Source organism: Cottoperca gobio, chromosome 21 (assembly GCF_900634415.1).
Source record: "Cottoperca gobio chromosome 21, fCotGob3.1, whole genome shotgun sequence".
Lineage (NCBI taxonomy): Eukaryota > Metazoa > Chordata > Actinopteri > Perciformes > Bovichtidae > Cottoperca > Cottoperca gobio.
Genome location: NC_041375.1, coordinates 83,266 through 99,311, shown reverse-complemented (window position 1 = coordinate 99,311; position 16,046 = coordinate 83,266). Strand labels below are relative to the sequence as shown.

Genomic DNA, 16,046 nt, shown 5'->3' with positions numbered 1-16,046 from the left:
AGGAAAGCGGCTCAAGATGCTGTCTCGGGAGTGACCCTCACACAGACCTTAGACTTGACCTGCATCCTTTGGGACTCAGAACATACTATACCCTCTCCATGATGTGCTCTCAATCAGCTCAACCCATCCGAAGCAAACTTCTCCAGCACACGAGGCCAGACTTCCCAAACTGCTGCTCCCACGGGCCACTCGGAGACCCTCCTCGCTGCGGAGGCGCACCGCACTCATTACAGGCCTCCGTGATTCATAACACACATGCTCACGAACCGCAGTATGAGAGCTCATTACAACGATCTGTAACAGCTTTCTGTCAGCACCATAACCCCCCCCCCCCCCCCCATGCATTTGACAACACAACAACACGGCTCGTTAAGAAGCAGCATGGGAAGTGGATGAGGCTGGACGAGACATGTGTTGGACCTATAGAGACGCACCTGCTTATTCACCCAATAACATTTTACACACTCCCTGCAGACTTTTATCTAGCGGTGTAAAACATGAGTGATGCTGACAGGAGGGCTCATCAGGTGAGCAGTAAAAGAAGCTGCGCTGTGGATGAAAGAGGAGCGAGCATGAAGCCCGGGTGGTCGTGTGCACCGTCACAGACGATCAGTGTTCATTTTAAACGTATCCTATTTGAATCTTTGTGATGTTGCTGTCAGCATTATTGAAAGTGTAGCTTCTGCCTGTCGTGTATTGTTACTGATGTTTTGACTCTCCTGTCATAACATTGCTGTGGTTGCTCCGCATACGTTTCCCTCATAGTCCACCGGGATGAATACCAGAACTTCAGACTCACATATGATTCTCTCGGTGTGTGTGTGTGTGTGTGTGTGTGTGTGTGTGTGTGTGTGTGTGTGTGTGTGTGTGTGTGTGTGTCAGGCTCGAATATGTCTAAAACGTCATTGGCCATCAGTGCTTGTGGTCAGTTTATCTAAATTAAAAAATGAACAACTCACCAGCTGTGGTTTCTTCTATCATAAAACCTCCCCATCTTCTAACACCACAAACGTTTCAGTGCATTTATTTTAAACAGATTCATGTTTTTTATGGGAAATAAAGGAGCACTGAAATAATGATGTTATATCATTGAACTCCATCTGTCTTCACATTACTTAAAGTTCACACATTCTTACATCATTCATGCATCCAATATTCAAAAATCTATACAATTCTGCAAACAGTTCTGCTCAACACGTCACGTGAGGTCAAACGCGTGTTGTATCCAGAAACTGATATTAAAGATGGAAAAGTCAAATGGAGGATAATAAACTTTCACACTTTCTCTGTATCAGGATGAAGCATAAGTTTGAAAATAAACTTTCACAGCTGTGGTTCAAGGTTTACTCAGTTTATTTACCTGCTGCCTGGTCTCCTGTGAACCCTCCTGCAAGTGAAGGACCACAGCTCTAACAATAAAACTCTCAGTTCTGCCGCCAGGTGATGTGTCAAAGTCCCCGCAGGAGCAGGACAAATCGAACACGGGGCTTTCCTGCAGGTGACTCGTGTTTGTGTCCCAAGAAGTCAACGCTCACTTATTTTAAATGACGAACGTAAACGTTTCCAAGTGTTTTTACTTGTTCGTATGTCGTTAGCAACATGGCTAACGTTATTCTCCAAAGAATCTCTCTTGCACTGTAAAGCGAGGCTTATAGGAAACTAATCTCCGATGATGTCATTACTTACACCAGGGGGGGAACCTTTTTCCTATCAAGGGCAATTTTATTACATTACACTACAGGTCATTCAGCAGACGCTCTTATCCAGAGCGACTTACATTGAACTAAGTACAGGGACAGATTCTGGAGCAGCTCAGGGGTACAATGATGGCAGCCTGGTGTTGAACTCCAGACCTTCTAGTGTTTTGTTTGGAAGGCGTACCACTAGACCAGTAGACCATCACCACCCATTTTATTTTTTACAACATCCTTCGAGGGCCGTACTAATTATTGAACTCATAACTTCTGCACATTGTTTTAAAGACGCAGCCCGTTCATTTCACTTTTCTTTCATGCTAAATGCAAGAAATAATTATCCTGTATCTTCTGTTTTATCAGAACTCCTTTATTAGTCCCACAGCGGGGACATTTATCTCGTCACAGCAGAAGAACATGAAGTAAAAAGGTAGAACTCAATAATGAAATAGAATAAAAATATAAGTACCAAGTGGTTGATGTAAATAAAGTGATAACTGCACAGCAGTGGTGGAACAGTGTGTTCTTGGTGTGGGGGTCTACCTCTCTATCTGTCCATGTGTGTATGTTCCGCTCTGCAGAACAAATGCCTCCACAGAGTTTTAACTGCGGCAAAACATTAAAATAAAAGTTTATTTGCTGATAAAAACAAGAGAAAGATCAGCAGGAGGTCGTTCCTGTGGCTGATGAACGTGTCACTCGTGAAATCCTTGCCGTGTTGTAACCAGCTCGCCGTCTTTAAAAGCAGCCTGAGCTTCAATAAAGCTGAATGTAAAACAAAATAAAATGGGAACTGTAAAGTTTGGAGAAAGACCTGTTGACCCGGAGGGAGAACACAAGCTGGATCTCCCTGTAAGGATTCATTAAACTTCCCATTAAAAGTCCTTCTCACACGTCTGTGAGAGTTCAGAGCACTTTATGGTTCTCACACACACACATGTGCAAGATGTGTGTGTTCAGAGCTGAAGCCTGCCGCTGTGTGAACGTTTCACTCCGACTGACACACACACACACACACACACACACACACACTGCAGGATAACGGCTGTCAGTCTACACATGAAGGGCAAGTTCCACACTTAATTAAAGACAAATATAATTCAGAAAGTATAATCGTGCCAGGTGCGAGGCAGGCAACACATGGTCTTATACATACATATATACATACATATATATATATATATATATATATGTATTCACACACTTTCATTCTTCATCCTAATCAGAACCATCCGAGCGTTTAATAAAAATCATAGAAAGCGTTTTATTGGACTGCACTAGAGCTGCCTCCTTGTTAAGCAGGAACTCACATCTGTGCGTTTAACCTTCCATTAAAATGCCAGACGTGAAACATGGACGTCGGCCATGAGGGTCGACAGTGTGACTATTATATATGTGGAGTATTCAGTGCAGCGCTGTCAGCACACACTTCACTCACAACATATGAACACAATAATGCTGATTGTGCTGGAACTCTTTAAACACTAGAATAATGAAAGTGTTCAACATGAGAACAGGAAAGAACTTTTTATGTTCTGACGACACTTCAGTGGTTCCATGTGTGTGCGGTGTGTGCGGTGTGTGCGGTGTGTGCAGTGTGTGCAGTGTGTGCAGTGTGTGCAGTGTGACCGGTGTGTGCAGTGTGTGCAGTGTGTGCAGTGTGTGCAGTGTGACCGGTGTGTGCAGTGTGTGCAGTGTGACCGGTGTGTGCAGTGTGTGCAGTGTGTGCAGTGTGTGCAGTGTGACCGGTGTGTGCAGTGTGTGCAGTGTGACCGGTGTGTGCAGTGTGAACGTGTGTGCAGTGTGTGCAGTGTGAACGTGTGTGCGGTGTGTGCAGTGTGACCGGTGTGTGCGGTGTGCGCAGTGTGAACGTGTGTGCGGTGTGCGCAGTGTGTGCAGTGTGACCGGTGTGCGCAGTGTGAACGTGTGTGCGGTGTGTGCAGTGTGACCGGTGTGTGCAGTGTGACCGGTGTGTGCGGTGTGTGCAGTGTGAACGTGTGTGTGGTGTGTGCAGTGTGACCGGTGTGCGCGGTGTGTGCAGTGTGAACGTGTGTGTGGTGTGTGCAGTGTGACCGGTGTGTGCGGTGTGTGCAGTGTGAACGTGTGTGCGGTGTGACCGGTGTGTGCAGTGTGACCGGTGTGTGCGGTGTGTGCAGTGTGACCGGTGTGCGCGGTGTGTGCAGTGTGAACGTGTGTGCGGTGTGTGCAGTGTGACCGGTGTGCGCGGTGTGTGCAGTGTGAACGTGTGCGCGGTGTGTGTGGTGTGTGCAGTGTGAACGTGTGTGCGGTGTGTGCAGTGTGAACGTGTGTGCAGTGTGACCGGTGTGTGCAGTGTGACCGGTGTGTGCGGTGTGTGCAGTGTGACCGGTGTGCGCGGTGTGTGCAGTGTGAACGTGTGTGCGGTGTGTGCGGTGTGTGCAGTGTGAACGTGTGCGCGGTGTGTGCGGTGTGTGCAGTGTGAACGTGTGTGCAGTGTGTGCAGTGTGACCGGTGTGTGCGGTGTGTGCAGTGTGACCGGTGTGCGCGGTGTGTGCAGTGTGAACGTGTGTGCGGTGTGTGCAGTGTGACCGGTGTGCGCGGTGTGTGCAGTGTGAACGTGTGTGCGGTGTGTGCGGTGTGTGCAGTGTGAACGTGTGCGCGGTGTGTGCGGTGTGTGCAGTGTGAACGTGTGTGCGGTGTGTGCAGTGTGAACGTGTGTGCAGTGTGACCGGTGTGTGCAGTGTGACCGGTGTGTGCGGTGTGTGCAGTGTGAACGTGTGTGCGGTGTGTGCAGTGTGACCGGTGTGCGCGGTGTGTGCAGTGTGAACGTGTGCGCGGTGTGTGCGGTGTGTGCAGTGCGAACGTGTGTGCGGTGTGTGCAGTGTGAACGTGTGCGCGGTGTGTGCGGTGTGTGTGGTGTGAACACGTGTGCGGTGTGTGCGGTGTGTGCAGTGTGAACGTGTGTGCGGTGTGTGCGGTGTGTGCGGTGTGTGCGGTGTGTGCAGTGTGAACGTGTGCGCGGTGTGCGCAGTGTGCGCAGTGTGAACGTGTGTGCAGTGTGTGCAGTGTGAACGTGTGTGCGGTGTGTGCGCGGTGTGTGCGGTGTGTGCAGTGTGAACGTGTGCGCGGTGTGCGCAGTGTGCGCAGTGTGAACGTGTGTGCAGTGTGTGCAGTGTGAACGTGTGTGCGGTGTGTGCGCGGTGTGCGCAGTGTGTGCAGTGTGAACGTGTGTGCAGTGTGTGCAGTGTGAACGTGTGCGCAGTGTGTGCAGTGTGAACGTGTGCGCAGTGTGTGCAGTGTGAACGTGTGTGCGGTGTGTGCAGTGTGACCGGTGTGCGCGGTGTGTGCAGTGTGAACGTGTGCGCGGTGTGTGCGGTGTGTGCAGTGCGAACGTGTGTGCGGTGTGTGCAGTGTGAACGTGTGCGCGGTGTGTGCGGTGTGTGTGGTGTGAACGCGTGTGCGGTGTGTGCGGTGTGTGCAGTGTGAACGTGTGTGCGGTGTGTGCGGTGTGTGCGGTGTGTGCGGTGTGTGCAGTGTGAACGTGTGCGCGGTGTGCGCAGTGTGCGCAGTGTGAACGTGTGTGCAGTGTGTGCAGTGTGAACGTGTGTGCGGTGTGTGCGGTGTGTGCGGTGTGTGCAGTGTGTGCAGTGTGAACGTGTGCGCGGTGTGCGCAGTGTGTGCAGTGTGAACGTGTGCGCAGTGTGTGCAGTGTGAACGTGTGTGCAGTGTGTGCAGTGTGAACGTGTGCGCAGTGTGTGCGGTGTGTGCGGTGTGTGCAGTGTGAACGTGTGTGCGGTGTGTGCGGTGTGTGCGGTGTGTGCAGTGTGAACGTGTGCGCGGTGTGCGCAGTGTGTGCAGTGTGAACGTGTGTGCGGTGTGTGCAGTGTGTGCAGTGTGAACGTGTGTGCGGTGTGTGCAGTGTGTGCAGTGTGAACGTGTGTGCGGTGTGTGCGGTGTGTGCGGTGTGTGCAGTGTGAACGTGTGCGCGGTGTGCGCAGTGTGTGCAGTGTGAACGTGTGCGCAGTGTGTGCAGTGTGAACGTGTGTGCAGTGTGTGCAGTGTGAACGTGTGTGCAGTGTGTGCAGTGTGAACGTGTGCCGGGCCAGACTTTACATGCCAGACAACACGTTACTAGTTACTCTGCAGGTTTAGATTATTGATGCAAAATATAAATCTACTAATAAATCTAAAGTTAAGCTACCCAGCAGTATTTAAAGTTATTAAAAAGTGATGAATAATCAATAATTATAACCAGATAATACAATATGTCTTAATGACGAGACCATTGTGTTTGTCAAGTGAAGCCATAATTAATATTAATATGAATAAGTCTTGAGTTCTGGTTCATGTATCTATAACTATAAACACGCTTTGCAAAACAAAAGAAGTTAAGATAGTAAGTTGAAATGTTTCTGTATGAAGCAGGAATATGAGTTAACAGCACTGTGTGATATTTATATACTAAATACATATAAACATATTACAACAGAAGAAAACATAGTTCATCATTTGTATTTTGCAAACAATGTGGAAAAACTAAATACAATTAATTAAATACAGTTTAAATCATCATAAGACACGCAGCTGTTTGTAAATCTGCACACGTCACTGTTCCTGCTTCAACATTCATTTAAATGTGTCACTGAGTTTCTTGTTTTCTACAAAAACACAGTTTTCTATTCAAATCAACTTTTCCGCCATGTTCAGTCTTTCACTTAATATATATATATATATATATATATATATATATATATCATAAATCAATTCTGCCAGGAGGACAAAACTACTTCAATTTAGAAAAAGAAGAAGAATCTTTTCAAAGTGCAGCAGGCTGGTGCTGCCCTCTGCTGGCGAGCCACGTTACACACACCTGCAGCTGGTTTAATATCATCTTCTCCACAGTGTGTGTGTGTGTGTGCGTGTATATGCATGCATGTGTGTGCGTGTGTATGCATGTGTGTGCGCCTGAGTATGTATGTATGTGCATGTGTGTGTGTGTAGAAAGTTTACTGTATGTTTGTTATTGTTGGACCTGCAGCAGAATGACAAACCTTTAACTTGATTATGAATCTTATAATAATAATAATAATAAATAAATAATATATATATATATATATCAGGATATAAATATATATATATATATATATATATATATTATATCCTATATATATATATATATATATATATAGATATATATATATATATATATATTTATATCCTGATATATATATATATATATATATATATATATATATCGGGATATAAATATATATATATATATATATATATATATATATATATATATATATATATATATATATATATATCGGGATATAAATATATCAAACTTAGTTTTTCCAGGTGATTTAAAGACAGGTTACTTTTATTTTCTGTGGAAAAAGGTGAAAAGAAAGAATTGAGTTTTTTGTTTTTAGTGTTTCTTGTTGTTATACTAGTTTCAGCCACAAGAGGCTGACGTGCTTCTTCTTCTGAACACACACACACACACACACACACACCGTTTGTTAGTTAGTATTAACATACAAAGGATCATTTTGTGGGTGAAGTATTCTTTTAAGTAAAAAATGCAAACAATGCTGCACATGTTCTCCCTCAGACTCTCCTGCTGACGTGATGCTCAGGAGCAGAAACACATGCAGTTATTACACAGATACAAGTGTTGGGGAGTAACATGTCATCACGTGACTACATACATGTACATGTAATCTGTTACTGGAAGAAAGATGTCATTAATTACAGTCATAAATCTAAATGTTGGGATTACGAAGGCGTCACATCTGAATATAGATTTTCTTTTTGTTGTAAAAGTCTTTTATGTAGAATATCACATTCCTTAATACAAGATATATTTAATCATTTAAATAAAGGTTTGAAGTAATCAGTGTTGTGAGGTTTTAACTTTATGTGTTTAAGACTTTATATCTGGAAACAGAAAAAGATTAATTAAGTAAGTTATTCACATTTATACACACATTTAGTCTACATTTGGTGATTTCCAGAGATGCTCTCCTGGAGACAGTTTCGGTTTTGTGCACAAACATAACAAAATAAACTCATTTTGCAGTAAAACATTGTTTTAGAATGAAAGTAATGAAAACTCGTGTTGTGTTGGACCTCGGGTCGAGCTCTCAACCTTTAGTGCCTCTTCTACAGAGAAATGTCTCTGCAGCCGCATGACACCTGATATAATCCTCCCTGTCCACAAGGCAGTGCGCTGCTCCACTATCGGGGGGCGGAGTCTGCAGGGAGTGGGCCTGCCCGGCGCTTTTAATACAGATGCGCTCCTCCGTGCGCCGTGCGTTCAGCGGCGAGCGGACACGGCAGAGCGGGGAGACACAGAGCAGACAGCACCATGACTGCACCCAGCAACACCTACGATGTGATAGTGGTCGGCGGAGGAATATCAGGTGGGTGCAACACAAGTAAACTTAGTTTATCTCTGCAGGGCGCGCACACACAACTAGTCCCGTGTGGGTTGGATGTGATCTGTTCTGCGCTCCGTGTAAGCTCTCCAGACAACTGTTGCGCCAAAGCTGCTCGTGTGTTGCAGTCCGGGGCTGCTGGTCCTGTGGTCGTGGGCTGCTGGTCCTGTGGTCGTGTGTGGACACTTTAATCAGGCTGAACGCGGGTTTTCCTTCTTCACGGTGTGACATCCGTTTTCTCCGCGTGCACGTCTCTTCCGTGAAGCTTCCCCCGGTGCACCGCTGCATCACCGCAGCAGCGCCTGCTAAGTAACAGCTAATCAGCCAGAGCATACTTTGTATTACATAACAATAGGAGGGGGGGCAGGGGGGGTCTGATACATTATTATGGGTTGTCATTTTAAATATGCTTCTTATAAAAGCTCCATGCTTGTTTTTATTTCGTCTATGAGCCAATTAGAGACGAGCTACGAGGCTTCAGCCTGCACGTGAATACATCTGCATATGTTACTATCAGCAGCTGCTGATGTAAGTGTTGCTTACATCATGCATGTGATTCCCCTGCACGTGCGCTAATATTGCATTGTTCCATGTTAATTACAAGCTCGCAGGATGGATGTATAACGATGTTAGTACTATTGTGCCTTCTGATGTGTCAATAACACATTGTGCAGCTGACTGTGAAAGCACAGCGTGGCGTTAAGTAACACTTGGTTGTGAAGAAGGGGGGAGTCTAGTTCCTGGAGAGTAGTGATGTGCACACCGAGGTGATTCATGTAAACGAATCAATTTGGAGTTGTGATACTTTCTGCAGAAACATGGCGTCAGTTCCTCTGTTAGTGTTCCACTAGTGCTGCAGCAGAGGTCCCACACATGTCCTCAGTGCATCATCAGTATCAGACCTGCACAGTTATATCCATTCATATGTGTTTCCATCTGGACGGCAGGCTTTATGGTTATTTATCTTCATAACGTTCACCCATCCAGACATCTCGGGCCACGACTACAGTGTTTTACTCTTTACTTCAGTCGTTTATATTATTTTATTATCTTTGATAATTTTATCTACGATACCTGAAAGTCCCGAGGTTAATAAAGATTAATTTTATATTAATAATAAAATATCATTTTAATGCACTGATTTAGCATCCCACCTGCATGTGGGGAGGCTATGTACACTCAACTATCTGTGGGACATTAGTGCTGCATTCAAGTGGTGTCGGAATAATCTAACTTTGGAAATGTGATCATCCAAGGATCTTGTGAATCCACCGTTAACTTCGACTCCAGTCCGTTTAAATCAGGCGGCGTTAGCTGCACCCTACGAAGACAGCGAGGTCCGAACGTGTTCAGTTCTGCAGCTCAGCCCTGGAACACTCCCACGCTGCATGTTGCTGGAGTTCTGTGGTTTCTGTGGTTTCTGTATTTAGTGAACGGGGGGAATGTGTTTGTCTGCAGCAGGATGTTCCTTCTGTCTCCTGAGGGCCCTCGCTGATATGAACAAGCTGCTGCTGTGTGTTAGGAACCGCGTCGTTAAAGCGTCGGAGACGTTGATTGAAGTATCTGTGTGTTGGACCACATTATGTTGCAGGTGCATATAACTCTGGTGCAGCTGCGTCTGTGTCTCAGGGTCAAAGTGCAGCTGGGGGCTTCCAGGCTCGTTGTGTTGACTGATGCCGTTTCGCTCGACAGACACTGAAGCGCCGTTCTGTTGGACCGGCAGGTCGATCGACTGCCTGCCTGCACGTCCGTCCGTCAGACAATGTAGAATTTAGGTCAGTGTCAGTTCAAATACTGTCAAACAAGTTAATCTGATAAAAGCTGGCCAACAGCCCCCGCTGGCTCTCTGCGGCCCTGCCTGTCCTCCCTCGTGTCACATTAGGGTCTTATAATTACACCATTTGTTGATACCGCCGCCCTTTACGGGCTCGCAAAGATGTCCACATATAACAATCAGTGTCCAATCAAAGGACGCCCTCCCTCCGCCGCCCTCTCTCCGTCGCCCTCCGTCGCCCTCCCTCCGCCGCCCTCCGCCGCCCTCCCTCCGCCGCCCTCCGTCGCCCTCTCTCCGCCGCCCTCTCTCCGTCGCCCTCTCTCCATCGCCCTCTCTCCGCCGCCCTCTCTCCGTCGCCCTCTCTCCATCGCCCTCTCTCCGCCGCCCTCTCTCCGTCGCCCTCTCTCCATCGCCCTCTCTCCGCCGCCCTCTCTCCGTCGCCCTCTCTCCATCGCCCTCTCTCCGCCGCCCTCTCTCCATCGCCCTCTCTCATCGCCTGCCAGCCGCCCACCGGCAGCACTGTGGCCCTGGAGGGGCCGTCAGCACTTTGTGAGGAAACATTAAATACTTGTGACAGCCTGTTATCAAAGCAGCAGCAGAGAGGAAGCCGGGGAAGAGGGGGGGAGGAAGAGGAGGAGAGGCAACAGAAATAATGGGGAAGAGAAACAGGGAAGCACTTCTTCCTTTATGTGTCAGCAGCTGTGAGAAATCAAACGGGGAAACAGGGAAGAGTGTGTGAGAGCTGGAAAGAGGATGAAGTGTTGATTACGTGACGGGACTTTTGATGCAGTGTCCCCAGTGAAGTGTGCCGTCGATGATTCAGAGAACAGGTCTGCTGTGGGTCTTTGAACCAGAGAAGTTAAAGTCTATTAAATTAGAACGTGCGTAATAAAAGTTACAGGTCATTTTCCAAATTACATTTTTGAACCAAATGCATTTTGTGGAGACGAAGGGCTCTGGGTCGGTTTGAACTTGAGTTCGTCTCTCTGATGCTATTTGCACAGTTCTGTCTGTGTGCTTATGTAACTGCGGACTCTTGGTGGACGGGTGTAGTGTGGGTCAAGGACGAAGCCACGGGCAGATACACACTCTTCTACTTCCACATGTACTTATATAACCTGCCTGAAACAGGACGTGTGTCACCGCTCTGACTCTTTCACAGCGCAGTAATCTCCTCAGTCAGATATCCTCAAATCTCTCTGCAGAAAACACAAAGTTGGCAGAGTGGCGTTACAATCACAAGAGAATATTGGCACCGCCTTGACGTCTGTAGGGACATGTCCAAATCTGCACTTCAGTATAAAAGAAGCTGCTGTTTGTCATGACTTGTTGTTGCAGCTGAGCTTGTGAGAACATGTCGGCTGCATGTGGAGCTCAAACACGGAGGATAATATCTGCTGGACACAAACAAAGACTTCATAAATCATCATGTCGCTCTGTGGAATTAAGCAACACGTCAACTCAAGAGATGAGACGTCAGTGTTGGCTTCATGACCTGTTTCCACTCAAATGACTGAAGAAATCCGTTGTTGCAGATTTATGAGGTTAGGCGAGTGTCTGAGTTTGGTTTCGGCAGGAAGTGGACTCCAGGGAATGAACGTCTCTCTCTGAGTGGACTTCACTAAATAATTGAGCGTCCGACGTGCTCTGTTGTAAAGACTGAGAGGATCGTGCAGCACAAATAAGACCAACAGAAACGTGTAGTTCTCAAAAGACATGCAAAGGAGGAGAAGCAAATAGTGTTCCAGTGCTGCTGTGATATCTGCAGCAACACACGGTTACAGGGAAGGTTCGGAAGATTAAAGGTCCCTTACAGACACATGTAGGGGTTTTAATTACACGAGGGGCCGACACTTTGGGCTCAAGAGCATTTATACGCTACACAAAGGGCAAAGGGTTGTGATATCGTTAGAGTAATATCTTTTGTGAATCGCAGCTTGAGAGAGGCAGATAAAATGCAGATGGTTCTCAGTTCATGGCTGAAATCCATCCTTTGTGATTTTGACCATGGGACTGCTGCTACATGGTATTACACTCGCCACAGAAAACCTCCCGTGTCATAACTTCTCTCCTCACATCTCTGTTGACCTATTTTCCATTTGAAAGTCTCATGACGCGGCGCCCTGCTCTGCGCTGAGTCGGCACATCGTACTGTTGGCGCAGCTCGAAGCTTCTCTAATTACCATCAACATATCTGCAATCTAAGAGCAGCACTTTCTCTGTGCAGCTGTGCAAACAAGATAACCTGTTGGCGGAGCTGCCAGATGTAATCGTTACACGGACCGCTCGTGTGTGTTTCCAGCTTGTGCATGCCTGCGCCTCTGTTTGCCCTGTGTGGCAGGTACGCCATGAGAACCGTGCAGCTGTAACCTCAGCGGTGTTAATCTGATAAATGATGACGATGATGCACATGTAGCTGATGGATGTTTGCGCAACACAAAGAGCTCGCCTCTCCGGGGGGAATGTCCCCGTTTCCCTTCTCTGTTCAGTGTTTGTCAGACGAAGTGATTTGCAGCTGTTATCAGAGGGCGCTGCGTCTCTGTGCTCAATGTTTGCATGAAGGTAACATTCAGCTCCTGAGAGCTACCGCTTTGTTTTTAGTCTTCGTCCCGTGTCAAATGTCCTGGTCAGTTTGTTTCCTGTCTCCATGGACACGTTATCTTGTGTCTGTCCGTCTGACCGTCTCGTGAACGAGATGTCTCAGGAAGGCCTTCAGAGGATTTCTTCAAATCTGCCACACATCGAGGATGAACGGATTATTATAAGTTCACACGTTAATGATCAGACAGTTTGGACAACAAGCTTCTGCTTGTTTCTTTCTCCTGTTGTGACTGACCTGCAGACGTCTTCTCCAGTCTCTCTGTCAGTGAAAACAAGAGATTTAAAGTTTTCTACATTATTGTTTGCATCGTCACAGTTCGTGTTTAATGACGTTGGTTAGAATTAGAGAAGAAGTCATGTCTCTACAGTACAGATGCAGCCGGCTAACTTAGCTTAGCATAAGCTGGAAGCGGTATAACCGAGGACTCGCTGGTACACTCAACTCTTCCTGTCTTGTAGCTCATTATATGTTTTTCTTTACACCAGTAGATATTATTGTGTCTCCAACACTCATTTTGTATCAGACATCTTTACATCTGAAAGAAACATGAGGCTTGTGGCTTTTTAATTATTACAACACATGCGAGGACATCCTCTTCTGTCCTCATGATAACTACCTGTCTGCTCCCCAGCTCCTCTAAAGGTCACGCACACGTTATAAGATTTATTTTATCGCACACATCTCCTTACTGTATTGTCAGACTTCTAGTATTATATGTTGATAAAGTTGTTCTCCTGTCTCTCATGTAACTCGTCATTGTTAGTCCTCAGTTTGTCTCCATGCTGAGAACATGAGACACGTAAACGTCTGGATCAATATTCAGCCTGATTCAAGTGTCGCTCGTCGCTCGGCTGTTGGATTTCTTTATGTTCTGGTGAGAAGACTTCACTGAGGTACAGACTCAGACGCTTCTTAAATGTCACACTGTCAGGATACAGCCGGGGACTAATGCGCTTGTCAAACTGTTGTATTATCGCTCGACGTCGTCACCTGACATCAGACAGAACCGTCAACTCGACAAAGAAAATAAATTGTCTCACACTGACGCCATTTAGCAGCTCGGCTTCACAGGAGACCGAGCAGCAGTCGTGCCTCAGTGACTCAGAGGAACACGATGTTTCATTACACGTTCAGCTCGTACAGAGAACACAGAGAACACAGCAGTGCTGGAAAGTAACTTTGCTCTTAAGTTCTGTACTTACAGTTGTGCAGTACTTTCATACTTCTACGTCACTACTTTAGACTTTAACTCGCCGTGTCTCCAGTCTAAATGCTAAGCTAAGCTAACCAGCTGATGGATGTCGCTGCCTAAGATCTTCCCTGAACTCTGCAGGCGTCTCGTCACGTGTGCAATGTGAGGACGGACATGAGGAAGAAGTGGTGGATTCTGACGGAGCATGTCAGCGCTCGTCTGGGCCAATGTGATTTAGTTACACATGGGAAACACTGGAGGACACAAGGTGGCAAGAGCAGGTGGACGGGAACGGACGAATGAGGGAGGGGGTGGGGGGGGAACAGAGCGAGCCGAGCAGGCGGCACAGTTCAGATACATTGTGGTTTCAGACTTTGCCAAGAAAAACAGTACGTGTATTAAAGTGACGAGAAAACATCTCCTGAATCCTGTCCAGGGTTGTGGGGGGGCTGTATCCCAGCATGCATTGGGTGAGAGGTGGGTCACACTCTGGACAACACACTCACAGCTCAGATACTAAACTAACAATCCACTTTATTATTTACTTTAATATCTCGGCTGCACTAATGAAGATACATGTTCCACTTCCTGAAACAGGATGAAGCTCCTCACTTCAAAGTTCAACAACATCGATTTAAACTTATTTAAAACCTTCCAAAACAACAACAACAACAACAACAACAACAACAACAACAACAACACACATACAGCCAAAAACATATTTTGCATTATTGCCCAAAAAAGCTTTTTTTGAAAGTGTCTGACATGATGTGTAATGTTGTTTGGAAACAGTCAATAAACCATGTGGTCCATAAAGATCTGACTGTGTGTGTGTGTGTGTGTGAGTGTGAGTGTGTGTGTATGTGTGTGTGTATGTATATGTGTGTGTGTGTGTGCGTGTGAGTGTGAGTGTGTGTGTATGTGTGTGTGTGTGTATGCGTGTGTGAGTGTGTGTGAGTGTGAGTGTGTGTGTGTGTGTGTGAAAACGTAGATTCAAGACAGAGCCGTTAATAATAAATTCTCACAGTACAACGTCTCAGACAGACAATTAGGTCAAGCAGAGCCCCAAGGAGCTGTGGTGGAGAGGAGAGACTAAATATGAGCAGATTCACCGACATTATAGCAACACATTATTTCATGCGTTCAGTCTGTGCTCATCTTTGAGTCTTTATGTGCACATGACGTGTGACGTGTGACGTGCAGGTCACATGGGGCTGAAGTAAAAGTATTCAATAGTGAAGATAGAACGTTTACAAAAGGTCCAACCCTCAGACACACACGTGTCTATCGCTCATTAAGTAATAATAATCTTTACTTGCAGAAAGGTTTGTAAAACGAATGCACTAAACATTCATTACTCACACTTCTGCGGAAATGAAAAAGCGATGGAAAGATATAGACAGACACACAAAAGGTGCGTTATTAGCAGCCGAGTGAACTTCATGTTTAATGAGCACAGTTTGTGTTCTGCTGCAACGCTTCTCTTCACGCTCCTTTCTGCACAACTTCATATTGAATACACCTGCACAGATGTGCACCTGCTTTGTATGTGTCCAATAGATGTACAGAACAATCAGCCCTCCTTAAATGCATCTGCACAAAGGATGCACTGCTGACTGCAGGCCAGCTGCCACAGAGGACAGGAGGACTGGCTTCATGGCGTATCTGTTTGATAAATATCCAGCGTGTGTCTAGACCAGTGTTTCTCAAACCTTTTCAGACCAAGGACCACTTCACCAATAAAAAACACTCACGGACCACCTGACTCCCCAAACATCCAAACACAATAGGCCTGCTCACCACTCCAACAGTATATTACAACTGACAGCCTGATGAGCTTCATGTGACCTTCTCTATGTCGCTCCTTCACACATTAAATCAACAGCACAAATACAACAAGCATTCTACAACATGTCGTTCATGTGAATGCTGACAGATGTTACACGTCATATGAAACGTAGACTACATGTATTACTGAGTGTATGTCCGTACAGAACGTACCCACAGCAACACCGTTACTACTGAGAGATAATGCAAACTGTGAGGGCGCCTTCGTCACGTGTTTCTTGAGTTCATCACGTTTTCTCTCAAAACGTCCTGAAGGTTTCCCAAAGTAATCCTTGAGTTTACTCACCATGTCGCTTGAGCTCGGCGGGTCTCATAGCCTCGTTCGTCAACGACTCGTAGCACAAAACACAGTGTGCATTGGGATCCTCTTCATCTCCGGTCCAAAAACATCGATTTGATGTAGTCGCTGTGATATCTTCTCTTCACTTCAGCGCTGGACTTTCACAGCTTGGACGGCGAACCGCTCTCCTGGGACTCAGTAACACAAAACCACTTGTAGCTGCTGAATCACCTG

The 16,046-nt window shown here is 46.4% G+C and overlaps 2 protein-coding genes across 2 annotated transcripts in view; both read left to right on the top strand.

Moving 5' to 3' along the window:
• The window catches only part of ndp (norrin cystine knot growth factor NDP), a 50,000-nt gene extending 48,814 nt beyond the window's left edge, over positions 1 to 1,186 (top strand). The window contains exon 3 of the mRNA XM_029458940.1: positions 1 to 1,186. This exon is cut by the window's left edge and continues 312 nt beyond it. The gene's annotated coding sequence lies outside the window, so the exon portion shown is untranslated.
• A 6,772-nt stretch (positions 1,187 to 7,958) lies between these two features.
• mao (monoamine oxidase) overlaps positions 7,959 to 16,046 on the top strand; it is a 30,703-nt gene continuing 22,615 nt past the window's right edge. Inside the window, exon 1 of the mRNA XM_029459557.1 lies at positions 7,959 to 8,101. Within this exon, the coding sequence (XP_029315417.1) occupies positions 8,047 to 8,101 (55 nt within the window). The 5' untranslated portion in view covers positions 7,959 to 8,046. The remainder of the gene's footprint in view (positions 8,102 to 16,046) is intronic.